This window comes from Sebastes umbrosus, chromosome 15, assembly GCF_015220745.1.
Source record: "Sebastes umbrosus isolate fSebUmb1 chromosome 15, fSebUmb1.pri, whole genome shotgun sequence".
NCBI lineage: Eukaryota > Metazoa > Chordata > Actinopteri > Perciformes > Sebastidae > Sebastes > Sebastes umbrosus.
The window spans coordinates 14,492,871-14,519,519 of record NC_051283.1 but is presented as its reverse complement, the minus strand read 5'-3'; the positions used below and the strand labels follow the sequence as shown (position 1 = coordinate 14,519,519).

At 41.1% G+C, this 26,649-nt stretch overlaps 3 protein-coding genes across 5 annotated transcripts; 1 reads left to right on the top strand and 2 right to left on the bottom strand.

The window, feature by feature from the left end:
- The first annotated feature begins 715 nt into the window (after positions 1–715).
- On the top strand, positions 716–10,357 carry wipf3 (WAS/WASL interacting protein family member 3). 3 transcript variants are annotated; one of them, XM_037795204.1, is made up of 9 exons: positions 725–1,067; positions 2,548–3,505; positions 3,615–3,709; positions 4,617–4,758; positions 6,301–6,462; positions 6,563–7,252; positions 8,328–8,465; positions 9,130–9,234; positions 9,332–10,357. In XM_037795204.1, exons 3-9 carry the CDS (start codon positions 3,632–3,634, stop codon positions 9,370–9,372), a joined length of 1,356 nt encoding a protein of 451 aa, XP_037651132.1. In that variant the 5' UTR covers positions 725–1,067; positions 2,548–3,505; positions 3,615–3,631; the 3' UTR covers positions 9,373–10,357. The 3 variants fall into 3 exon arrangements, with proteins under 3 accessions (XP_037651133.1, XP_037651132.1, XP_037651131.1); XM_037795205.1 differs by lacking the exon at positions 2,548–3,505 and having other exon boundaries at positions 716–1,067; positions 9,133–9,234; XM_037795203.1 differs by lacking the exon at positions 2,548–3,505 and having other exon boundaries at positions 728–1,067.
- On the bottom strand, positions 10,353–14,901 carry LOC119503414 (peptidyl-prolyl cis-trans isomerase FKBP14-like). Its single transcript, XM_037795207.1, has 4 exons — positions 14,596–14,901; positions 13,519–13,670; positions 12,859–12,986; positions 10,353–11,871 (listed from the first exon to the last, which is right to left on the bottom strand). The coding sequence occupies exons 1-4, from the start codon at positions 14,775–14,777 to the stop codon at positions 11,713–11,715; spliced, it is 621 nt and encodes a 206-aa protein (XP_037651135.1). The 5' UTR covers positions 14,778–14,901; the 3' UTR covers positions 10,353–11,712.
- A 510-nt stretch (positions 14,902–15,411) lies between these two features.
- Positions 15,412–25,035, bottom strand: wu:fc38h03 (acetylcholinesterase collagenic tail peptide). The gene is made up of 18 exons (XM_037795202.1): positions 24,635–25,035; positions 23,630–23,742; positions 23,418–23,527; positions 23,204–23,323; positions 22,949–22,993; positions 22,790–22,816; positions 20,774–20,845; positions 20,612–20,674; positions 20,462–20,488; positions 20,323–20,367; positions 19,982–20,017; positions 19,829–19,909; positions 19,406–19,502; positions 18,413–18,552; positions 18,190–18,309; positions 17,535–17,664; positions 16,890–16,992; positions 15,412–16,263 (listed from the first exon to the last, which is right to left on the bottom strand). The coding sequence occupies exons 2-18, from the start codon at positions 23,727–23,729 to the stop codon at positions 16,194–16,196; spliced, it is 1,386 nt and encodes a 461-aa protein (XP_037651130.1). The 5' UTR covers positions 23,730–23,742; positions 24,635–25,035; the 3' UTR covers positions 15,412–16,193.
- Between the last annotated feature and the right edge of the window lie 1,614 nt (positions 25,036–26,649).

The window sequence follows — 26,649 nt, the reverse complement described above, 5'->3', positions numbered from 1 at the left end:
CAAGGATGACAAGAAAGTCACTTCAAAACAAAATCTAAAAGTGCAAAAGCCACCACGTACACAGGAGTCCTATCACTCCTCTTGGCAGCCGTGTCGGTGCCTAATCATCACTTTACTGGAAGAGCAGAGGAGCGGGACTAATGTGCCATTATCACATTGTCTCCAAAAAGGCAATTACTGTACAATGAATCAAGTGTGTGCTGTGCCAAACACTTTTACTTTACTTTACTGCTCTGTCACTTAAAGGGAGGAGCACGCCTGTGTCACTGCATTCCTTTTGAAGGTTTGAGGTGTGTGTGTGTTTATGTAACCGGGTCATGACTCATGCCTTATTTATGGCTATTAGATCAATATGATTTTCAAGATGTAATTAACAAATATCTAATTATGAACTTGTTAATTAAAATGCAGTAAATTCAATTTGATATTGAATGCACACCTTTTTGAATAAGGATGACTTCTTGTAATGGCATATTTTCAGCACAAGGGGGTGCAAAATGTGCAATTATACAGCAGGAAAAAAAATAGAGTTGAATAGAACCAAAAGAGTGTAGAGAAAAGTCTCAGATGCAGACGTCTTCACTTTTCAGACCGAACCAGTTTTCATGCTTTCATGATGTTTATTTTACGCACAGGTGTAATTCAAGGTGAGGGAAAGTTTTCTTGGCAACTTCAGCATGAATTGAGGCGACAACACTGATCCAAGTGTGCTGTCTCTCTCTCTGTCTCTGTCATTGGTCCAGTGTTGTGTCCCGGTGGGCGGTAAAGGTGTGGCCTCTCACTCCTGCAGTAGTGCGCTCTCATGGGAATAAACACGCAGAAAGGGACCGTTGCGCACGACCACTATGGCATGTTTTTCGGCGTGGACACCAATGTGAAGGAAGATGAAAAGTTTTTTGAACTTTTGGCAACGTTTCCTCGAGGTTTAGTTATTGGGCCGGATACGTGGTGTCCTCATTGGACTATAAATAACTCCACGAGGAGCGCACTATGAGGTCAGTGTGCTGTGGTCTGTCTCACTGAAGAAGCTTTCTCTGCAAACAGGTGGATTACAGATATTTTGGAAGGTAAGACAACGCTGCTGTCTATTAATGCACATTTTTTAGGCTATGATGTGATATGATAGATAGATAGAATGCTTTTGAATGTACTTGAATTGTGAATACTAATTGGCCTTTTATAATGCTCATTATAACAGTCTTTTACTGTTGGTCTCTTTCTATGGATGTGTGTGATTTTGTTGTCTGCTCTGTTGACCTGTTTTTATTCTGCCTATGTCTGTAAAGCACCTTGGTCAGCTCATGTTGTTTTAAATGTGCTATAGAAATAAATTTGACTAGATAGATAGATAGATAGATAGATAGAGCCAACTCTATTGATCTCAAATTGGGAAATTGTTGTGTAAAATATATATATAAACACTAGAGATCATATTTATAGAATGCACAATATAAAGAATATATTAGAATACACTATAAATATACCAGACTATTACAACTAACATGGAGAATGTAAAATATAACCATAGAATAACCAAAGTTTGCAACAGCACATTTGCAAAGTGTGCAAGTTACATTTTTTTGTTTAAAATAAAAAAAACAAACAGGTGGTTATTCTTATTCCTGCAATACTGCCAGATGAAATGTGTAAATATAAGAGACAGACAAGCAGCAAGAACTGTTTATTCAAGCATCTTGTCTTATTACTATCCAAAAGCATGGCTCATCAAATGTATACCTTTCAATTTCAAGGTTTTTCTGTTTTAGTGGATAGGATGCATTTTGTTGTTCTACTAAATGACAAAATAATGCAGTATAATAATACCTATAGTTGCATTTCTTTTTCACAAAAGTTACCAATATATATTTTTTTAAATTATTTTTGTGCAAGGTTAACAAAGAAACAATAGACATAATATATAAGAATGATTACCACTTGTGTTTTTGGAGACATTGGCGTTACTTCTTCATTTGTTTAGCTGCTGTATGTGTTAAATAGTCATTTGATGAAGGTGACAAAATACAGAAATGCGCATTAATTATTGCTATTACACCAAATAAGGAAATATCCCACGTTTTAAATGTTATATGGAGTGTGCATGAATAATAATACATAGTATTTTGTTAACCAAAAACTAATTTACAGACAAAAAAAACCCCACCAAAAGTACAGTATGTTACATAGCTGTAACTCCCTGTTAGACATATTAACTGTTGTATAAATCTAATTTATTTATTTAGAATTTGGGAGGGGTAGTGCAGCATAAAAAGTACTGTCAACACACCAAACACAATCATAGAGCATGAAAATCCATTGTATTTAACCATTTACAGATGGGGTCTCTGAGACCCCAAATAGGATATTATAGCTGCACCTTCTTCATTCATTCATTCATTCATACAATAACGATTCTTCAGGTCAGTTGGGACAGCCTCTGCTGGGTCTCTTTCTGCATGTCTTTGAAGAATATGTAGAAGTCTCTTGTTAAGGCTGCAGCAGCTGCCATTTCCAGCTGCTTGTGTGTGTGTCATCAGATCTTTGCTTCAGGACGAGCAAGACGTCCTACAGGTCAAAGACAAAACAGCTGATGTGAGAGGTGCATGTCCACTCAGTGTCCCACCTGTTCCTCTAGAGCTCAGCTAGCCAGCGTCCAGCTTTAAAGACCTCTACTGTACACCAGCAGTGTCACGGAGGCTGCCTGACACAGATATGAAGATAGAAATAGCAACGGGGGAACAGTCTGCCAGTTGCATAGACGGGAGGTGACTTGCACACACAAACACACATAAACAAGAGATAGATAGATAGACAGATACACAGAGATTCAACAAAAACAGGTTTTGTTCTGTGTTTTATTAAATTGCTCAGGAGGATCATGATCGTGCAAATACCACAGAGAACCGAATGTGCACAAACCTCGGGCTGTTTTCAGTTAATGCAAGACAGCTCGTCAAGAATTTATGATGTCAAGAAAGTTGTGCGGAGGTCTCAGTGGCTGTCGCTGTGGATCACTTAGTAGCTGAGTTGCCAACAACATGTGGAGACTGAAAGACGGTGATGTAATATAACCCTGGACATGATGAGCTGTTCCTGGAAAGTTGCTGTTTCGCCACCGATGCTTATCTCTTTTGACTACTGAACCACAAGACATCCTGTTGCATGTTCAGCATAATCTGGAAAAAAAAAAAAAAAAGAACAATGTGTGTGCACGCTGTAGCGTTTTCCTGTGGAGTTTCCTCAATGTGTTTTCCATTCGCTTACTGCAGCGAGGGCCTTCGGTCACTGCAGAGCGACTGAAGGGTTGGGGTCCATTACTTTTCACACAACACTCTCCATTGTTCCTCTCCCAAGTCCAGCCACAGGGCATTGTGGGAAGAATAGGAGGACAGGGCTGGGGGTGGAGGAGGGAGGGGATATGTCAGATTTCTCTAGAGAGGATGGAGCGTTCGCTGCTTCCTGTTTTGCGCCGTACGCCTGTGAAAGCTCTTCCTGTTCAGAGAAGAAGGTAAGAGGTCACCGAGTGTGACCCTTGACACAGTAGCAGCTTCTGATATAGAAGGTGGTCTGCTGTGCATGAATAGTTTCAGTTATAGGGTGTGCATTGTCTTCTGTAGGTATCTGAGGCCTCAGCATGCCAGTCCCCCCTCCTCCCCCTCCGCCTCCCATGGCTCCCCCTCCACCACCGCCGCCAAGCGCTCCCCTACCCCAGGTAAGACTCTCTAACTCTCTTCTCTATCTCATGCAACTGTAAACACTCACTCCTCGTGTCCTTTTCACTGACCGTCAACCGTCACCTGTAGGTTATTTGCATTATTGATTGAAGTAATACACACACACGCAGAGTAGGGCAGACAGCAGACTCTCAGTAGCAGCAGAGTGTTATGTTTCTACAGCAGGCACTCAGTGTCCTCATGTTAAATGAGTCGCCGCTGCCAGCGAACGAGGCCACACCGCAGGACAACATCAATAAACTGAAGTCACGCCGGTGCTTCTCATCTCTCTATCAAATGATCTCTTCCTCTTCTCTCACGTTTAATGCGTTCCTCTTCTTTCTTGTTTAACGCTTTCTGAATGCTGAATGCTTTCACTGCACCGTCTTCCTTTTTTTGTTTGTATGTTTGTCAGAAGAGTTGAGGCGAAGTAGATGGTGATAGTGCCGTGCATTTGTTCTCACCCACCTCTTTATGTAAAATGATCACATCAAATAACACCAAAAATCTTGAAAATACACTTAGCAGAGCTGCAACTATTTATTTTTTTTCGTTTGTGGTTAATCTGTTGATTTTTTTTTATTCAATGTTAATAATAATGTCAGAAAAAAGTAAAAAAAAAAAAAAAAAGAAATTAAATGAAAAAATCTCCCAGGTGACTTCTTCAAATATCTTGCTTTGTCTGACCACCAGTCCGAACCCAAAGATATTCAATTTACAATAATATGAAACAGAAAAGCACCAAATGGAGCCTAATGTTTGGTGTTTTATTCTTTATAAATGCCACAAATTATTAATTGATTATCAAAATAGTCTGTACTGTACTTAGTGTCCTGAAGAGGAACACATATGGGGCAAAACACTGGTTACATAAAAGCTGTTTTTGTGTCTCTGTGTGTGTGACAGTGTCCGTCGGAGCCTCCTAAGCTCCAGTCTGGAGGAGGAGGTGGAGGAGGTGGAAGGAATGCCCTGCTGGCCGACATCCAGAAAGGAGCCAGACTCAAGAAAGTCACACAGGTCAACGACCGCAGTGCCCCCGACGTCGATAGTAAGAGCAACATCTTTAATGTACCATGCTACTAAGATGCACGTGGACGCACTCGGCCTGTGTTGAGACACTAAATGGTGCTCAGGTGCATCTGGTGTCACCGAGTAAGTCGAGTAATTCTCACAGTGGAGCTCAGAGGAACGGGGTTTAATGGTGTGTGTCTGTGTGTTGGGTTGCCATAGTGTGATGTATAAGGGTAAAAGAGAGACAGTGTGTAGTTCACACTTCAGGAAGGAATGCCCGACAGCTGATAAGGATGCAGACAGAATAGGAAACTACTACAGTACAGTGACAATCACCATAGACAAGACATACATTGTATCCACAGTATACTACAAGACTTAAGCAAATCATTATGTTATGTTTTATGTACAGTCTGTGAGCATTTGACTGTTTGTTTGCAAGCAAATTCCCCTAAACTTTTAGATGCAAAGGACATTAAATGTACTTTGTACTTGTTTGCTACTCTGGTAAATAGCTCTGTTGCATTCGTTTCCCTGCCCATCCAGAAGTTCATCTCAATGTCAGAGACAAAAACACAACCTCCCCTGGAAATAAAACAAAGAGAGTCAACTCAATAATCTCTATACATCTGAAATCATGCTGGATAGTTGAAATATAGATGTCAGCGTATCATATCGGGGTTTAACGATCCATTGATCTGGATCGATATAGCAATTCAATTAACAACGAAAGGGAAAACATCGATATATCTGTAAGATACGCCTTTATTTTGAATCTCCCATGGCAGGTCTGTGTCACCATTTCTCCATTTCCAAGCATCCCTTTCTTCCTACAGAGCCATGTAATAAAATCGTCAAATCTGAATTTAGTTGCCTTTCTGGTAAATAGCTGTTTCCCTGCCCAACCTGAAAGCGACAAAAACACAACCTCCCTTGGAAATAAAACAAAGAGAGTCAACTCAATAATCTTTATAATATTTTAACGATATGTTCGTTCAGTTAGTCAAGGAATTATCTTCACTTACATGTGGCAATTGGCCAGTAAATAGTAGCTTACAGTTCCATGTAGTGTATATGGAGCCAGGCCAGTTGAAACCAACTGATTCTGTGAAAAGTTGTGCAGTTGGCCCTCAGGGTGATTTGGGTGGTGCAAAATTTACTCATGTCCCTGCCTGAACTACTGCGTCTTTATTTCATTGAAAGTTGAAACAAGGTGACACAAACAGACAAGAATCACTTCACTCAACAGGAGATCTATCAGAAATAGACTCCCATATAGTTTAGACATGTACGGAATAAGAGGAAAAGAGATAAATAAAACAAAAACAAAACAAAACCAACACACTGGTGTCTTCTCCAAGGTTAAGCACAGCAGTCCATTGGTTGCACTGGATTATTAATAATAACATAAGATACATTTTATTGTCTCGAGGGAACCTCTAAATTACAGTTACAGATAGCCACGCAGTTAAAGGTAAAGACACTAGAAAAATAAAGCGCTTTTTGAACATTAAAGCATGCCAGTGATGTCATTGTCATGAATCAATTGTAATGTATGTGTGCATGTGTTGTTTCCCAGATCCCAAGGCTAGCGCTGGAGATGCATCCAGCAGTGTTGGGGCTTCTCAGGGCTCATCAGGAGGGATGGCACCCATGGGACCCTCTCTGAGTGGGCTCTTTGCTGGAGGGTTCCCCGCTCTCAGACCGATTGGACAAAGAGACTTAGCAGGAAAGACCCCAGGTTGATGCAAAATGTCCTGCTCTTACTAAATCTATATATTATATATACAGTATATGTGTTGACCATCCAATGACTTCTCTCTTGTTTGTGTTTGTTAAAGTGTCGCGGTCGAGCTCCTCGGCCTCCCTGAAGCCTCTGTGGAACGCCCCGTCGCCAGCGGACACAAGCAGCTTCTCTGAGCCTCACAGGACGGCGGAGCTCCTCCGCTCCATCCACCGTCCGCTCGCTCCTTCCTCCTCCGCTCCTCCCTCCCCCTCTCACGGCAGCAAGCACCCACCTTCTTTCCCCGCTTCCTCTCCCCCTCCGCCTCCACCCACCCCTCCCTCTGCTCCTCCCCCGCCTCCCCCACCTCAAGCCTTCCAGGACCGACCCGCCAACAGGCCTCCGCCTCTCCCCTCCTGCCCTCCTCCTCCTCCTCCATCCCACATCACCAAACCCACCTGGCTCCCCATCCAGCACTCATACCACACCACCATCTCCCAGTCCTCTACACCTCCTCCTCCTCCACCAGCAGGGGACCGCTCCTCGGGGTACTTCTACCCGCCGCCCCCCTCCCCAGTCCACCCCGAACCTTCGAGGTTCCCCATCCTGCGGGACAGCCCACTGGGACCTCCTCCCCCACCTCCTGCTCCCCCTCTCCCAGCTTGTTTCACCCCCACCTGCCCAACCGACCTCCCCCCTCCACCTCCCAAGTTGGCCGCAGTGCCCTCCCCGACCATGCGCTCTCTGCCTCCCTCGTACCCCTGCAACGCTCCCACCCGACGGCCGCCTGCTGTGCCCAGAAGTGCAGGTAGGTTGACGCCAAGATGAGGAATTGTCTTTTATCTCAACAATCATCTTTCTGTTGATGAAAAAAATAACTTACTGTCATATTTGTTTTGAGTGAGCTTTTCAAGTCAGTGGTGATTGAGATGATTTTCACTCATATTCAAACACAATGTTCAGCCCTAAGTATTGCTATTAAGATGGAGCCAACCTAAGAAACTGAAGATGATGCATTAGATGTACAAGAGAAAGATTGAACATGGTTTTCTTTATATCATCTCATTTACAAGTTAGATAGGAAGGCACCCTAAAACAGTAGTTAGGGTGAGGTTTTTGGGATACCCTACAAGGGTGTCACAAGTTAAATCTGACGGGTTGCGAGATGATTTTAAGGATAGGAGGAAAGAATTGGTTTATTTTTTCCTGACTTTTATCTAATATTTGCTTTATTTTTGTGAAATACTGTTTTCTATGTATGTAGAAATTGTTCAACTAAGTAAATTCTGGAAAAAAAAGCTCTCTGGTGGAACTGTTCACAACTAATGGATATAAAGTAAACTGTCAAGAGGGGTTGTAAGTAGACATAACTGTCTTTTAAGGGGTCGCAAGCAAAAACAGGCTGCTATAAACCACTGCTATAAAATAGTCTGGAGAAGAATAAACCCTGGAAATCCAGTTTGCAGATGAGGTGTAGACTTTTCTTTTTAAACTCAAGAAAAATACAACAAAGTTTCATCTGAAGTACTCTTTACATCACATGATTCAACAACATGTTTATGGAGAAAAACACCAGTAGAAGTATTTGTAGTAATTGTTAGTTGTGCGTTTGGAACTTGTCTGGAACATCCTAACAAGTATAGGTTATAAACTGTGGCAGTTGTTACAGCTGGTTGTTAAAGCCAGCAGGGTATGTGTTGTGTTTTTCTTAGCAGCATTTACAAATCAATGCTTTTTTCACAGAGAAAAAATAGTGTGGATGTGGCCTTGCTGTCTCTGTTATCACAACTATCAACAATCATATTGGATTTTGATGTATTTTTCATGTTGTAGATTTTATTGCTGATGTCTGACTCCTTTTCTCTTGTCACCCATGGCAACAGGTGTGGGTCGGATGGCTCCTCCTCCAGCTCCCCCGGCTCGTTCCCCCTCTACCGAGCTGTCCAGCCGCATTCCTCCCCCTCCTCCACCACCTCCCCTGCCTCCGTCAAGTCTCAGGAATGGACACCTGTATAGCCTGGGTGAGTGTGTCTTACAATTATATATCTGACATTATTTATCTGACATTTTAGAAGGCCTTTAGTGGATTTTCTTATTCAGAGTGGCGTGAAATAAGACTAGAAGTACAATTTAATTTAATATATATATCTTTTTATGTAATTTAATATATATTTTTTTATTTTATTTAATATTTTAAATTAAATTGATTTTTTTTTATTTCATTTGATTTAATTCAAGTTTCTTACCTATTATCTTATTTCCTCCATCATCATCATCCATGTGGACAATATGGACTGCTGTAGGCCCCCTTCCACATGCACTAAGCAGTATACAGTACAACAAAATTGTATGCATGACATAAATTTAAAGTTTTAATATTTTCACAGCAGTTTTTATTGCTTGTGGAATATACTTTTATGTTGTTTTATGTATATACCTTTCTACCTTCTACCCATTTCCAACTTGTTGTTGATTTAATTATAATAGGAGCCCTGTAATTCCCTGTTTTTATGGATAAAAAAATGTAATTTGCAGAGCCAAAGTACCGTAGATGGGATGAGAAGATGGCATGAGTTTATTTTCGAAAACGCAGATTAGGGAGATAGAGCTTGAATAACCCTCTATTTGAAAATGAGGACACAATGGCGGCCTTTAATTGCATCTTTACTGTACATCTACTTCTAGCAGACAATTTTGAATCCAAGTTCCAGTTCCACCCCGTAGAGGACTTCCCCCCTCCCGAAGAATTCAAGCCTTTCCCTCGGATCTACCCCAGCAAAGAAAACAGAGGTAAGTAGCACCACGGCACACTCATTATTTCTCTACTCAACCCATGACTTCTTCAATATCATCTATTGAGTTTGTCTTCCTCTTTCCTCTCTTACAGTGAACCCCAAACCACCTGCTATTATGACACACCTCAGATGAGTCCAGGCCTCGCCCTGTTCTTCATCCCCCCCAAACTCGGCCCTCCTCCTCCTCCTCCTCCTCCTCATGACAATAACATAACTGTCATGGGCTTATTTGGTTGCATGCTCTGAGTGTGTGTTGTTTGTTGTCTAGTGTATTTGTGTATGTGAGTGTCAAACAGGGTCCCGCCTTATTCTGACTATGTGACCTCTGACCTCTTCCAGTGTGGAATGTTTTGAATGTGTGTGAGGAGGAGGGCTCTCCCTACTCATACTCATAAGTTACATACAGACTCTACACACACACAGTATATACAGTGTCTTCCAGCAGCTATATTTAACATGGATCTTGACACTGTTTTTAAGCATTTCAGTATCTACATACAGAATAGAATATTTTGATTTGATGTCATGATCTGTCCCTTTAAGCAGTAGTGCTTTTAGAGTCTGCATTTGACCTAGAAACATTCTTGAACACACAGATAGTAAAGCTCTTTTATAAAAGCAAACTGTGGCCTACTGTACAAGAAGAAGTTCCTTGTACAAATGTCCTTCAACGATATTCTCCCTACACCTTTTTTTAAAACATTCGAGCAGGACAATCCTCTCAAGATGTCATCTGTTTTCCCTTAATAGTGGGAGACTATGTAAACTTCATTTTCAACTCAATGTGAAAAAACTTGCAGGTGAATACTTGGATATGTTAACCTTGAGGGTTCATAAATCCTTGTACATACTGTATAGTGGTGCTCTCATGTGTTTATGTCATTATTTTTATAAACGCATCCATAAAAGTGTAGAAGAGAATATACTGTCTACTGCTTTTATAATCATGGGAATGCATGTGTTTTAAGTTACACTGAGGTGTCATGAATAGATAATGAGGTTTAGTGTTTCCTTTCTCCCTGTATTAACCAACACTAACACCTGTCAAAACAGTGCCACCTGCTGGTTCAATGTGTAAAGTGTTACCACCAAATAAACCACAGTATTTTGTTTAAAAAGTTGACTTTAATGATCATATTGGTTGTAAAATACGACATTAAAATCTGCCTTTACCACAACAGGTATTTGCATATTGAGTTGAGTCTTGATGCGTTTAAATTAGATAACCCTGAAGTTATAGAAACTGGACGGCCCAGATTCTAATTGGCACTGTGGGAACATTGCAATATCAACAAAACAGCCTCCAGCACGTTATTAAAAATAACAAGTACAGTTAATAACACCTTGTCTTTTGAGATGAGTCTTCCTTGGATTTTAGCTGGTAGAGAATTATTCATAATTAGATAATTGAGCTGCCTGAGACACAATAGGGTAAACTTTGATGTGCAAGAATTAGATTGTGTGTATGTTGCAGAACAGGGCTGAACAATATATATCATTTCAGCATTGACACTACAGTGTCTGCATGTGTCAATGCAGCTTTCTCAGAGTTGTTCTCACATGTCAAACAGGTGTCTCTAATAACGTCAATTATGGCTGCATTCCATTTAGGTTTACCAGGGCCTGAGTGTTGCATATGCTGGCTTACTGGGAGCACTTAACAGAAAAGGAAACAGAGTGGTTACATTCCTGTTCACACCTGCTTTTCCTGCTATGTCAAGTTATCATGTCTACCATGGAAAACTAATGATGCCCTATAGAAATACCCGTTTAACTGCTTGATAGAAAATTAAAAATACCAAAGTTCACATTTCCATGACTTAACTTAAACACACACAATCTCATCATATCGATTATCGTAAACGAATCAGTCTATTTCCGAAAAACAATCGTCATTAAATCAAGAAAATAGCATTAAATGAGGCCTGATTTAATGATATTTGTTCTCTGAAGTGGGCTGATTCGTTTACTGTACAGGAGAAAAAGCAATTCCTTTCGTAATGGACCCACAAAAGGTAAACTACATTGATCTGGTAACATTTTGTAAAGGAAATAAACACTTTATTTCCATTAAGGGGAATTTCACAGCCAAATTTGGCAACTGTTATCCACTTACTTTGGATGCACTGCCACTACAAGCATTTGCTCCGTGCCTGTTTTTTCTATCCGATATTTGGTGACACTGATAATTGCATAAATACATTTTTTAAAATGTTATATGCAAGACGGAGTGGAATGGACTTTTGTAAAAGTAGATACACAAAATTGCAAAGAAGAAGTAAAACAAACCTGTTGGCTCAAAGCTCACCACAAAGCTTCACACAGGAGGAGTTTACATGTCACACACACACCAGACAAACACAATTCTTCTATAAAAGTGAAACACTTTCATAATAATTCAACAATAAAACTCTGAATTAAAAACTGGAAGACGCTGGACGACTGAGTGGTTTGTGGGACAGGGAGAGAGAATTTAAAGTTCGTCGTGTTTGTAAGTAAACTCTCTGGAGGATATGAAGCCGTCTTTGTTCGCATCCTCTTTGGTGAAGATGTCCTCCATCATGTTCTCATGCAGCGTGTCGTTGGGCGGGTAGCCGTGACGCTCAAACTCTTTCCTCAGATACTCTTTCACCTGGTGGATCGAGTGAGAGCAGGACGATTAGTGAGACTGAGACGGGTTGAGATGAGAAAACAAAAGCTCTTGTGTTACTGGAGACAGATAAAGAAATCAAATTCCAGTTACATCCTTACAATGCAGCCTCTGAACACCCAGCGAGTGTATTCAGTTAATCTGGTTGATTAGACCTCCTCTCAGGACTGTGTGGGCGTGAATAGACTAACTGAGTGACATCTTCTTGTTAGCTTTGTTGAACCTGTTAGGGCGGGACAAATTACACGTTTATCATTCTTATTGGTAGATGAAGATTTGAGAAGCATGGTTGCCTTAAAATGAAACTCCAGAGCTTGCGTTTACAACATGGGAAGTCGTGTACATGATATGCTTGATGCTCAAGTGGTTAAGTCGTGAGAACACCGCTGCTAAGCAACGGCAATATTAAGGTTACTGTCGGTATAGAAGCCACAGAGGTGAACGATTTAGCAAGCTAGCAAGTGGGCAACATAATGCAGGAAATGCAAATGCATAATGACGGAGGAGAAATATGAGGCTGTTGGGAAAATCAACATTTTCCTCAGACATATTAGAAAATTACCAAGAACAACAATATACGACTAAAATTACAATATATTCACTTATGTACCCGAAAAATTAACTTCCATGACCCCCGCCATTTGTAACGTCAACAAACACGTCACAACTCGTGAACTCTGAGCTTTCAGAAACTTTCCGCTTACGAGGTCGTAAATACTAAAAGAGGGGGATGTTCATTTGGACTCTTCTCGTGAACACGGTAAACACGACCCCTTTGAAGGCACCATTAATAAATTCTTGTCAGCTCCACCTGCCTTCAACCTGAGCAGAGGTATAATCAGCCAGAAGAACTGAAAACATCTGTGTGGTTGTTCAGAGGCTTTAAAAACTAGAACTGCCCATTTGATAATTGCATATCTTGGTTTGTTAAAAAACAACATCAATATGCAATAAGCAATATGGGTGTACCTCATGCTTGGAGAGCCTCCAGTCATCGTTGAGGTCCATCTCCTGGAAAGACTCATGTGACCTCGGTCCATTTCTGATGTCAAGCACCTCGACGACGAAGGTCAGCGTGCTTTCAGGTGGGATCTTACCTGACCAGACAAAACCACAAGGCAAGAGGTCAGCTAAAACTGAGGCTGGCTGTCACCTGAGGTTTCTGTGAGAGTGCTTCAGTATGAAGAAAACAACTGGTTTGGAGTTAAATTGTGAGTAAATAAGTTTAAAAAACATGTTGAAAGTGTTAATGAGAAATAAACTTAGGTTACATTATTAGTCATAGCAAGTCATTCAGGTTGTTGTTGTCATAGCAACAGTTAGTAAGGCACAGAAGAGACAGATGTTATGGGTTAGGGTGGTGTGTTCTTACCAGGACAAAGCATAGCATTGTTCACATGCTCCATGTTGAGAGAAAGTGGACTAATATTGCTGAATGAAACCTTCATTCAGCGTGGGAGTCCTGGAGAGCCATTTAAAACAAGACACACAAGTAATATACATGCATAATATACAGGATACGCATTTGGTAAAACCTCAAACACGTTTATGAAGACAGTGCCATGTATGTAATACCAGCATGCAGTGAGGTTTGCATGCATATACTGTATGGACATAAAGCCACAGTACCTTTGCCGTCCTTCCCGTAGGCCAGGGCTGGAGGTACGACCAGTTTCCTCCTCTCTCCAGAGCACATGTCCTGCAGGCCTTTGTCCCAGCCTTTGATCACTTCTCTGATGCCCAGCGTAAACCACATGGCATGCTTGTCACCTTCAGTTCGACTGGTGGACATACACAGACATAGTGGAGAGTGAAAGGTCTGAACAGGGAAGGACTGTGAGAAGGTCTGAAAGACCTCTTTAGGGACAATAACAGGTAATAACAGGGGAAATTAAAAAGAGTTAACAACCCTTAGTTACAGAGCTGACTTAAAACCATGCAATGCAAACAAGATGTTATCATTCTTTTTAATGAATTTAACTTTACAGTGCCAAAACATTTTTTTTTAATTAAATGTTGTCCAGGCTTAAATCTTCACCCTAAATAACATGGGTATACAACACGAAATATACATGTGTTTTTATTGGATTATTTCCTGACATAAACTTGTCATTTATTTCTGAGTATTGTTATTATTATTATTATTATTATTATTATTATTATTATAGGTCAATGAGTTTGGAGATTAATCTCAATCCTTCTGATAACTTTCTCACATTACTAATGATAAATCTCTTTAATTAAAGGGTCGATTCACCCAAATCACAAAAACATTCTCTCACTAAAATCATATTGAGGAAAAAATAAATTCAGATTTCGTAATATCACAATCCTTGGCTGCTGTGAAAAAAGCCTAAAAAATGGGTTGGTGATATTAGTTTTATTAGTTTGAGGGATGAATATCTCAAAACTTTTAGCATATCAAATAAAACCACTAGAAGAAAGTGAGAAATGTCTATTCTAATAATTTGTCTGAACTGACCCTTTAGAAAATGTTTTATCACGTGACCCTGACAGATGGAGGCGTTACCATGGAGATTTAACACGCGCGCACTTTTGGAATGGAGTCAAGTAGTAGTGACACCTGAGTGACACCTGGCAGGTAAAAGAAAAAAAGTAACTTCCGTTATATTAACTGCACAGGAAGCACCAGGAGTTACGTAGGAGGACTTTTTAGCAACTACTTGAAACTTTCATGAAACATACCTGGTGTGAAACATGGTCCCGTTCTCAAAGTAGCCCTCATGATGCACCAGCATCAGGTCTCCGTACTTTGACTTTCGGTGACAGAGAAAAGGTCTGTGCAGGACTTCTACCTCCACCTCGGCTTCAGGCAGCTTCCCACCGCCGACAGACACCAGCAGGGCGGAGCAGAGGACCAGCAGCATGCTGCCACCACACTTAAAGTTCAAGAAGGATAAACAGGTAAGCTAAAGTTTAGAGAACAAGTTTAGAGAACAAGCAGCGACGTGCTGGTCCTCTACGTGGCAGTGACCTTTCATCATGCATGTTGTTGCAGGAAGTCTTTCTCTGATTGGTTGCTTTTCCTCTGAAGCCCCGCCCACAGACACATCCCTCTCACAGAGGCCTGATCCTTATTAGTGTACAGTTGTTTTATGAACTTTACAGTCATGCAGGCAGATTATACACTAATAATCACACTTTACTGAATTCATTCTGGAGTTTGATGTAACTGAGCAGTTTCTTAATGCTGCTGCAGGTATTTTTTCTTGTTGCAGTATGACATTCGTTATCCTCATTTGAACATTCACTTCATACTTTTGCAGCACTGGTTAAAGCAGTCCACTGTGCACTGGTACACATTTACATGCAATATCACAGCACTAGTGACTTTTGATTTTCTTTATATCGCCCGGCCCTAAGTTCCTATGAAAAAAAAAATGTCATTTTTCACAGATAGGTAGGTATTTTACTATTTCTACTTTATATATTACAGAAAATTTCAGTTTTTCAGTTTCAATTCTTCAAACACCATACACAAAGTTCTCTTCATCTCAATAGGGCCTTTTCTAATCTTTATTAGTGTACAGTGTTTTATGAACTTTACAGTCATGCAGGTAGATTATACACTAATAATCACACTTCGTCACTACGTCATTTTGATGTAACTGAGCAGTTTCTTCATGCTGCTGAAGGTTTTTTTCTTGTTGCATTATGACATTAGTTATCTTCCCTGCATGTCGGGTATTCGAACATTCACTTCATGGGGCCATACTGGTTAAAGCAGTCCACTGTGCACTGGTACACATTTACATGCAATATCACAGCATTGCACTTCATAAATACATGTTTCCTAATACATTGCACAGGAATAAACACATTTACACACCCCTGATTTGCATACTACAATATATATTGTATCAATAATATAATTGCCTTTTTTTTGGAAAAGGCTATTTTTTCTCTCTCTTATTATTATTACAAAAGAAGTTTAGCTTATTTCTGCATCAACAGTCAGCAAGTCATACACATTGTAAGTATTTCATATGATACAATCATTAAAATGTTCCGCACCATCGCCAGTGTCCATAACAGTGCTGCAGCCGATGGCGTGACAGTAACAGGAGAATTAAACCTCGAGGGGAGACAGTCGATCAAAGCTGACTCCCATGACTTTTCATGGCTCAGAGCAGGCACGAGAGCTTTCCTTTATAGTACTCTCTCTCAGTCCATGAGTTATTTTTTAAGGAGTGAGACTTCAGTAGAAATCTGAGGTTTAATCCCCGCGATCAGAAAGAGGAATTGCACAATTGCAATCTGGCCATTTCTTTTCACTCTCCAGTTCAGGTGAAATACTTGCAACCAGTGGAGTCAATGAGGCAAGAGTCGGTGCATCTGAGCTGCCCAAACGACCTGCAGAAGACAAGGGAAATTATTTTTAACAAGTGCACCTGATTGCGATACGTGTATACTTATATTTACATTCAGTATCTCCCCAGGTTGTGCAGCACACCTCACCTCGAAAAATTCCACCATTTTGCCCTTTATTAAAGGAACAGTGTGTAATATTTCGCATCACTAAACACTATACCTTTTAAAGCAATAGTTCAAAATTTAGGGAAATACACTAATTTGCTTTCTTGCAAAGAGCTAGATGAGAAAATCAACACCCCTCTCTAAGCTAACAGTGTTATCAATCTTCTCAACTCAGCAAGAAAGCGAGAATGTACAATTCCCAGAAAATATTGAACTATCCCTTTAAGCATAGGTATAAAGCAGAGTTGTGTAATTTAGGCATCTAAAATAATGTACAGTAGGTTGTGCCAGGATAATGCACCATCATCTTTGGATGCTTTCAGAGACATCACATTAAAAGTACAGTAGTTCATTCAAGTGACCTTTACTATCCTTAGATGGCTGCTGATTAAAAGGGAACTGCATGCTGCCATCTTGGCATAGACGATCTATAGTAGCAAGGTGTACCTATACATAATAGTGTATGTTTGTGTCTGCACGCTGAACGCTGTCAGTGAACATACCCAGGAAGATAGGATTTGCAGGTCTGATAACCGAAGTCCTTTCCATCACACTCCTCGATGCCTTCATGTCGGTAGCCATCTCCGCAGTAGGCCCACTTACAGTCTGAAGTGATGAAAGGAAAAGGAGATGAGGAGAGTGTAGCGGTGGCAGAGTTAGGAGAGAGGGGAGGGAGAGAGAGAAGACGTTACAGATTGCTTTGGCACTCCTTGTGTGTTCCAGTGTTGCCAATACAGCATTTTGCTGCTAATTTAATTGAACAGAGGAGAAGTGAGAGGATGGCAGGAAAAGAGAGGGCAAGATTAATGAAAGATCAAGTAAAGGTCTCACAGTGCTTTCTGCTTTTATCCTCTGTCATGTGGGTTCAGACTCTGTGATGCTCTGCAGGGCTTCTCATGAAAAGCTGGGTATGTGACAGCATGGTGGTGTTTGTGCAGCAAAAAACTGCATCTTTCTTTAATTTTGAAGAATAGTTTGGCTTCTTTTTTTGACTAACAAATAGTTTTTGATCTTAATTCTAGTTACACTGTATTACATTACATAAAGAGGTATTAGAATCACTGTCTGTAGATCATTCTACCACTTTTTTCTTTTCCTCTACATTACTGGGCATGTATTCAACTGAGCAAGAGATGCACGAGACTCACTGAGACAAGCATCAGTGACAATCTGGTTCCCATCATCACACTCCTCTCCGTGCTGGGGCTGCACTTTTCCGTCCCCACACACACCGACTCTGTCAGGGACTTTCTCTGTGGACTGGAATGGCTGGAAGGGCTGGACGAGTTTTTAAGAAAACAGACATTTCAAGGCAATGAGAAAACTTGGTTTTAGTGTCAAGGCATTTAGACTAAAACTAGGCTTTATTAGGTAGAAAAGTGAACATTTTATGTAACCTAATATTTTCAACCAAATTTAGCTCAGTTTGACCAAAGAAATCTTAACTCACGGTCCACTTATTAGCTTCCTCCAAAGCTCTTAAACTGCATCTCATGGTCTTCCTCAGCAGATGGAATTTGCCCAGTTGTCATACAGTATAATACCATACATGACCATAGATGTTTTGACGACAACCAGATCCATCTATATGACAACTGAGCGAACTCCATCCACTGAGGAAGACTGTGGGAAAGCTCCTGAAAAGGCCAGTAAGTGGCCCTTGAGTTGAGATTTTTTTAATTTTTGTCAAACTATTTTTTTCTGAGGTCAGAAATAAACTTTCATACTTAAATGTTGCCAAGTTTTAGCCAAGATGCATATGGCATCTACATAGCAATCACATAACACTATAATAGTTGTTACCTGTATGGGCTTCCATCCATCTTTATCTTTAAAGTAGAGCACCCTCAGATCCTTCCTGAATGCTATTGCGTTGTCTAGACGTAGACGGTCCATCTCCTCCTCACTGTTTACCACAAATATCTGCACGGATACACACAAGCAAAAGCTGATGATTAATAATTGAGTCAGTGTGGAACCGTTTGGATGGAAATATTGTACGGATTTTATGTGAGAGGGGTCTTACTGCAGGGACTTTATTGACGCCACCCCGTTGAGTGTAGCTGCCAAAAGGAGCATTATTTGCTCCAAGAGTGGAGTCACAGTCACAGCGACCTGGTGGACCAGGAGGACCCTCCTCACCCTTTTCCCCTACTAGATAGAGACCTGCAAAAAAACAAAGATGTAGGACAAAGGTAAGAGTTTAACACACACATAGTATGCCTACACTTTACTTTGATATTATACATGTTACACGCTCCCCCTCTTCTTGTGCTCTTCTCTCTCTCAGGTGTTCCTGATCTGGTGATTAGTGGGTGGCCCTGCCCCCCATATTTAAAGCCTCTGTACACCCACACAGGTGTTTTCAGTTAATCTGGCTGGCTAGACCTCTTCTCAGGACTGTGTTGCCACGTATATACCATAGACTGTATATAAGAAGTGGACGTAGTCACCGTGACGTCAACTATTGGTTTGTGGACTGTTGTTTTGTGTTTGGCATCAAAAGTATAGAAGCAAAGAGAAACAACTCTGGTGTTTTTTTGACAACAGCGGCTGCCTCCATTTTGGACTGAAAACGCTTATTATATTTATAATATTTTATTGTTCAACACAGGCCATTTCGGTAGAATATGACAATAGAATAGAAATCGTTTTGTTTTACTTTTCTATAGCACTTTGTAGGCGCATGTTTTATTGTCGTCTTGTAGTCACTTCTTGACAATATACGTTCTTTGTTGGCATTTTGGCCATCTTGGTTTTTTGCAACCAGAAGTGACTCGAGAGGGTGGAGCTAAGTATAAGACATTTTTAGGCGACCAAAATGTTACAATTAACTTTCATGAACTGAAAACACACTGTGAAAGGGTTTAGGTTCTAAGACAAAAACACGGACAACTCCCAGTTTCTGGGTTCTACCACCACTGGTGTGGCTGGCCCAGACTTCCTCCATCCTTTTGTTTATTTTTCCTATACACTGTAATTTGAGGCTGATTGTGCATGAGTGTGCGAGTTACTGTACCTGAGGCAGGTGGACCAGGTGGCCCTGGATGGCCGTTTAGACCCGGGGGTCCTTGGGGGCCCATGACTCCTGGGGTTCCATTATGGCCCTTCGTGCCCTGTTCAAACCAGGCAACATCCCAAAATTAGAAAACGCACACACACACTGAAGGTGACCTACACTGCCACTTGTGCATAGCTGGGATAATCTAGTCCATGGAAAAACAAATGTGTGTGTGTGTGCGTGTGTGCATACATAAATGTGTAGGCTGAGAAGATCTGAGACGCCAAAGACCTCGCAGCCCCTTCAGAAGTCTATACTTAGAGCCGAAAGTATAACTTGAGTGACTGACTTAGCCGGTGAGCAGATGCAGCTCTCAGTTCACAGAATGAGGAGGAGCAGAGTGTCGGAGCACCACATCGGGGTGAAGTGATGCTACCTCACCTGTTTGCCTCTCTTTCCGGGCCGTCCAGTAGGTCCTCTCTTCCCCGCGAGTCCTGGCTCTCCCTTTGGTCCTTGCTCACCCTGGGAAAGGAGTTGAAGGATAATCAGTTTAAATCAGATTCTTTAGTGTCCTCATTATTGAATCATTCTTACCTTCTGTCCGAGCATCCCAGGCAAACCAATGGTACCCTAAATAGAGACGAAATGAGAGCCCAATGTGAGAAAAGTCATTAACTCAGCAGAGCAGGCACTCATAAAATGTTTAATGTTAATTTAATCTGTCTCTGAAAGAGAGGGCTCAAGAGAGCTTGAAATGTCAGATGAACGACTTTGGATTCTAACCAGTAATTGAGCAAACTGTTGAGATTTCACTTTTTTTAAGTCCATTTTGACATGGCGCGAGGTGAAGAGCTCGTAGTCAAAGCATCAATGGGCTGTTAAGAATTACACAACACAATATTTTCAAAAACAATTAATAACATTTCTCCACCAACCTTGTCGCCTTTTGGTCCTGCTGCTCCAGAGTCACCATGAGGCCCCTTTTTTGAAAAAGAACAGAGAAACATGAAATGAAGGCTTTAATAGTTTTGTAGTGACAAACGTGTGCACTGTGAGAAGTGATTCTGAACTCACCTTCTCTCCTTTGTAACCAGGCAAACCCTGAAAAGATACACAAGGAATATAACAGCACATAATGATAGTCAATGAAAGACTACAAGACGCTTTTTTTCTTTCCAAACATACACATAATTGTGTGTATGATGTTGTAAAGATGTGACTAACCTTTGTCCCTGGTGGTCCCCTCAGTCCTGGTAATCCCATGAGTCCTGGATCCCCTTTCTCACCCTAAAAAAACATACACACATGACTGTGTTGAATTGTATTTGTGATATACATTTGTGTAAAACCTCAAGACAGCACATGGAGTGATAACATGAGGCTTACCTCTGGTCCCTCTGGACCAGGCCATCCTGGTAGTCCTTGTTTCCCTGGGAGGCCTGGAGCCCCTGTACGACCCTACAGAAACACAATCAGTGCCAGCGTTTATTGAACTATTGATGCATTTTCTCTTCCCTCTTGCTGAAAAAATGACGGGAAACGGAGTCTCTTGCTTTAAATTGCATCAAGGATTTTGCAACAGACTCAATTTCTTTTTGAGTGTCAACAGTCTGATCTTCAACAGCAGGACATTTTAACCTTGTTCTCTTAAAAAAAAATCTAATTTGCATTTTTAATTTAATACATTACTTAAAGAATTAGTTCAACCGGCTTATTCACTTTCTTGCCTGGAGTTAGATGAGACTATCGTGTCTATGTGAAGCTTCTGCCAGCAGCTGGTTAGATTAGGTTAGTTTAGCATAAATTCTGAAAACAGGTGGAAACAGCTAGCCTGGTTTTGCACAATATTGGCATCGGAAGGATTCTGGTTTCTGTTTGTAGTCCGAGTAGTATTGACCAATCAAGTTTGAGCAGGCTTTGGTTGAATGCAGGTAAACAGTTTGTGTGGAGAGCGAAAGAGGCTTAACGCATTGGCCGAAATGCAATCTCTGAACCCACCAGCCATCGTCTGACGATGATTTCGCATTTTATTGGTTTAAAACTATGTACTATGCTGATGATCTGCAGATTTCTATGTTTGTCAAGATGCTTCTGTCATGGCCCTGTTTCCCCTGACAAAGAGCTACTGATTTTCATAGAGAATAACCAGGTTAAAGGAACAGTGTGTAACATTCCAGAGGATCTATTAGCAGAAATGGAATATAATATTCATAACTTTGTTTTCTCTAGTGTATAATCACCTGAAACTAAGAATCATTGTGTTTTTGTTAGCTTAGAATGATCCCTTCATATCTACATAGAGAGCAGGTCCTCTTCAGAGTCCGCTTGGTTACTCAAACCAAAGACTGGCTCTAGAGAAAGCCATTTAGGTTTTTACATCACCGAAGGCCACCGTAGTTCTCCGACACGCTTGTTAACATGAATATAATGCGAGTGCAAAACCGTGGTACCGCCAACCTCCATTGGACTTCCGTTGCTCCTAAGTAGTATTATTATGGTAATGTTAATGATAATGGTAACGTTACCGCAGTCTTGGAAAGGGACTAGTGAGCGGAGGGGTATTCAGTTGGTTGCAATCTGCAACCACACCACTAGATGTCACCAAATCCTACATACTGTACCTTTTAAATGAGGTTCAGAAACAAATAAGCATGTCAAAGTGACCTCCTATGATTTCCTAATTGGACATGACAGAGGAAAAACCTTGCATGCAAAGCTTAAACAATGCCACTGAGATTTGCTAATTAGTGGACAGGAATAAAAGCTTCATCAATCTCTCCCTGAGAGCAGAAGACCCAAATATATTACACAACAGCCTCACATCTCGGTGACACCTGGACGAGCATCCCAGAGCCGGTGCCATGCTAGCAGCATGCTCTCATATTTAGCTGCCTGTCATTAAAGCAGCAGCCTGTAGAGACACCGTGGACCTGCTGCTGTGTGGAGTGATTTATCACGGAGAGCAAAAGCACTTAGGAAGATTAAAGTGCAGAAGTGGAGTGCTGGAGAGCCTGGATCAGCAGGACTGGAGTCCAGTACAAGGGCTAATGGAGCCATGCCAAAAGGAAGGAGGAGAGAGAAGGAAGGAAGAAGCAGAGGAAAAAGGAAAGAAGAGGGGGATGACAGAGAGGTGAGGATGACTGGAGACGTCCATGGATGTGATCGAGCTCTGCGACGTGGTTACAGCGAGCGGCTACTGAGACTAATGTAGCATGACCCATTTAGCAGCTGCAGAGGATATTCGGAGCACATCAATAGACAAATCACATCACAGAGATTGAGGATGCATAGAGGGGACAGCGGAGAGAGGAATCCAGATCCCATTATTCCAAGGACACGCGAGATGGACCGAAGAGAGATGAGCGAGAGGACGCGACATGCAGGAGGGGAGGAGCGGCTCACCTTTGACCCTGGACGTCCAATTTCTCCCTGGAGGAGGACAAATGAGGGGAGAGGAGACGTAGCACTCATTAGAGCAGAGAGGAACACAAGGACATACGCACAAATACTTCTACAGCAAAATACATTAGAGACATATTTCAAAGAAAAACAAACACACACCTTCTCCCCTCTTGGTCCTTTTATGCCGGGTAATCCACCTTGACCCTGAAACATGACACCAAATTTATATCCAGCTCACATATTCTAATAGAGTGCATTTGTAGAAAAATTAATACTATAAAGGTCATTTAGTTTAATTTCCATTTAACAATATTTCTGTCTTCAAATGGCTGCAGAAGGCTGATTAAACCTCTGATGGATGTACGACGATTTAATCAGGTTTCAAACACTGTAGTATTTAAAAAAGGGCCTTACCTCTGGGCCCTGGGGTCCTGGAGGTCCTGGAGGTCCAAGTGAACACCCAGGTATCACAGGTTTTTGTTTTTCCTGTACCTCTCCTCCAAAAACACTTGGCTCTAACACGCCAATACCATCCTTCAATGAAACATGCAAGATAACAGGGTTTCAAATCAGTGGCAAATGTGTTGTAAATGAGGTGCATTTATGCAAGCATAATGTGAACACCTACAGGGCTGCCCCGCTTCCACAGCTGAGGTGGCGGAGGGTAGAGCGGTGGCGGTGGCGGTGACATGAGACAACAGGGGTCAAATGTCAACGGCTCATCCAGAAACCTGAGAACTGAGAAGGAAGACAAGTCAGTCTGCCATGATGACGGACGCACAATGTTGAAAGGTGCTCCTTTCTGTCAGTCTATTCACAATTCACTCACACACAGCTTACCTGAGCTGGCTGAGAGGATGCTGTCCATGTAAGAAGAGTGACGAGCCCATGCAGAACACAGCAGGATGTGGAGGGACACTGCAAGTTTGACCAGATCCATCCTGACAGTTTCCCTAATGCAACACAAAACTGTCACACACTCTATTTCTGCTGAGCTTAATGCAGTTACTGGCAGCTGTCACTTTTCCCTATACTCCCTGAAGAGGGTGTCACTATTTGATCACCCATTTAACCTCAGTCCTCTCTCTCTCTCTCTCTCTCTCTCTCTCTCTCTCTCTCTCTCTCTCTCTCTCTCTCTCTCTCCTCATAGCATAATAAACTTGTTGCAGCTCCACACTGCAGCAGATGCAGCCACCACTGTAATTCCAGCCGTGCACCAACCCCCTTTCAGCCTTGTGGTGCCAGAATTAGACCTGGGGTGGGTGTTGGGGTACTATATCACTCAGGCGTTATTATTATTATGACTTCTGCCAGTGCCACTTTATGACAGAAGTCATAGTAACAATAGTAAGCTATATACAGCTGTTACAAATTCATTCATTCGCACAAACATCTCCAGTATGCTCATTATTTCATCTGCTAAATTTCACTCTTGGACAATGCTATGATGTGAATCAGTTTTCCACTGATTTGGTATATGATGAAGTATAAAGATTATGTCATAATGTCATAAATTCAGCACCTGGCAGCATAAGATGCCACCCTTTTTAATATTCAGATATGGCAGGCAAATGTACTACAACTATTATGTGCATATACTACAATCCCAATATTGTCTCCATTTGGTTGAACTTAAACACGCTGAAAATAGTACACAACGGCATACGTTTTTTGGTCAGATGTCAAAGTCCTAAAAAAAAGATAATTCCATGCAGAAAATATGCTGCAATTAATCAGTATCTTCATGAATATGTCTCCCTTATTAAATGCACAGAAAGCTGATGATCCAAATGCGTTAAATGGAAGCACATCCATGGCATTTAATGCACAAGAATCCCCCCTTACCTTCCACTTGACTTGTGTAGACACGCTGCCTGTCTGGCGCTCCTCTAACCTAAAATGAAATGCGCGGTGTGCAGCCCCACAGTCTGTGGCTCCTCTTGTCATTTGGCGTGCTGCATGGAGCCAATCTGGACCGCTAATAAATCTGATCCACTTATCGACCCGCTGCTTTCCCTCCGCCGTTCAATAACAACACAATTGAAGGGATGGAGGACCTTTTTTCCTCCCAGCAGAGGCCACTGAGTGGAGCCAACACAGCAGGTCTGTCTGGATCAGAGTCTGGTTAACTGGTGCGTCCTCTGGATCCACTTCAGTGCGTCTGGCTGAATAGCTGCTGGGATGGCACTGACATTTTAAGTCGACATGCTGCTTACACCAGTTTGGCACGTTTTATTGTCTAGTGGTGCTGATGGTCTCTGCAGCAGTGAAATGGCGACCTCTGCTGGATATTTGAGTTCATAGAAGAAATAATAGTAAAAAATCAATATTCCATATTCTTACATAACTTCAATCTCCATTATTGACATGACATATTTATGTTGGACAATAAAGGTGAAAGACATCTGCTGTGTAAATATATAGATGACATGAGATATATTTAACCCAAATTATCACGGGAGTAAAGTAAAAAACAAAACAGAAATTCAACTAACGTTAGTCTAACATAGTTTTAAAATGTTTTTCCAGATGTTTTCATGGATGAAAAGACCCCAAATGAACACTGAAGGTGGACTATTTGATTACTATAAGCAGATTATTTACAGCGTTTTTTATAGGAATGATTATTGTCCCAAGCTGTTTGATCTCTGCATTATTGATCTACTGTTTATACTGAAAATGAGGACAGAAGCATCAGGTTAAACCACTGTTCATTTAACTGGAATAGAAGTTGGTTTATTATATTTTTTGTTAAATATTGCACTGCCTTGTATCTTGAGAACTGAATCAGCGAGTCCTGAAGTTGCATTTTTTATTATTTTCAAATAAAAAGTGTATTTATTTGCCATTAATTGTTGTTTACTTGTTTACATCAATAATTAATTTATCCCTGATTCCCTTACAAGAAAAACTTTGAGGAATCCTGACCTGTACTGTCCAGTATCAGCTATTTATTTCACAGTCACACTGACTGAAGTTTTGGCAAAAAAAGGTACTGTATCGATTTCAAATCATTGAATCGTATGGTATCGTATGGTATCGTATGGTATCGTATGGTATCGCTCTAGATGAGCCAAATATCGTCCTGAATTGTATCGGAACCATGGAAATCGTATCGTATCGTATCGTATCGTTGTAAAAATGTTACACCCCTAATATTTAGTATAAGGAACTAGGATTACCGCCTCATGGTTGTATGACTACACCAACCAGTCAAGTTACAGTTTACACCCATGTCTGTCCAAAATGTCATCACTTCAGCATTTGATCCTGTTAGACATTGGTGTGAAATTGTCATAATTAGCATATGAATTCTTGAGTTATGGTCAAAAACGTGTTTTGTGAAGTCAAGAGTGCCTTTGACCATCAAAATCTAGTCAATTTATTCTTGATTACAAAGTGGACATTTGTGCCAAATTTGAAGAAATTCTCTCCAGGTGTTCCTGAGATATCATGAGAATGCAACGGACGTGAAGGTCAGAGTGACCTTTAACCTTCGACCACCAAAATTGAATCAGTTCATTCTTGATTCCAAGTAGATGTTTTGTGCCAAATTTGAAGAAATTCCCTCGAGGTGTTCCTGAGATATTGTGGTTCCGAGAATGGACCGGACGGACAGATGGATAGACAACCCCAAAAACATAATGTCTCCGGCCAGGACTGTCGCCAGCGCGGAGGCATAAAAATGCCATTTGTTCTGATTGTTCAAGTATGGACATATTTCGGTCAAGTATATAACAGTACAACTCATATCACATCAAAAATCACACTTTTATCAATAGTCAAAATCAGGATTTTAGAAAAATTAGGAAAATCTATATTTATTGAATGTTTTCCATGTGAAATATTTTATACACTGT

Coding starts and splice junctions, on each gene's coding strand:
- wipf3 (XM_037795204.1), top strand. CDS start 3,632: ATGCCAGTCCCCCCTCCTCCCCCTCCGCCTCCCATGGCTCCCCCTCCA. Junction 7,253..8,327: donor TGCTGTGCCCAGAAGTGCAG/GTAGGTTGACGC, acceptor CCATGGCAACAG/GTGTGGGTCGGATGGCTCCT. Junction 9,235..9,331: donor CCCCAGCAAAGAAAACAGAG/GTAAGTAGCACC, acceptor CCTCTCTTACAG/TGAACCCCAAACCACCTGCT.
- LOC119503414 (XM_037795207.1), bottom strand. CDS start 14,777: ATGCTGCTGGTCCTCTGCTCCGCCCTGCTGGTGTCTGTCGGCGGTGGG. Junction 13,671..14,595: donor GGGACCATGTTTCACACCAG/GTATGTTTCATG, acceptor TATGTCCACCAG/TCGAACTGAAGGTGACAAGC. Junction 11,872..12,858: donor GGAGGCTCTCCAAGCATGAG/GTACACCCATAT, acceptor TCGATCCACCAG/GTGAAAGAGTATCTGAGGAA.
- wu:fc38h03 (XM_037795202.1), bottom strand. CDS start 23,729: ATGGATCTGGTCAAACTTGCAGTGTCCCTCCACATCCTGCTGTGTTCT. Junction 23,528..23,629: donor CATCCTCTCAGCCAGCTCAG/GTAAGCTGTGTG, acceptor CTTCCTTCTCAG/TTCTCAGGTTTCTGGATGAG. Junction 17,665..18,189: donor ATGGATGGAAGCCCATACAG/GTAACAACTATT, acceptor AAACTCGTCCAG/CCCTTCCAGCCATTCCAGTC.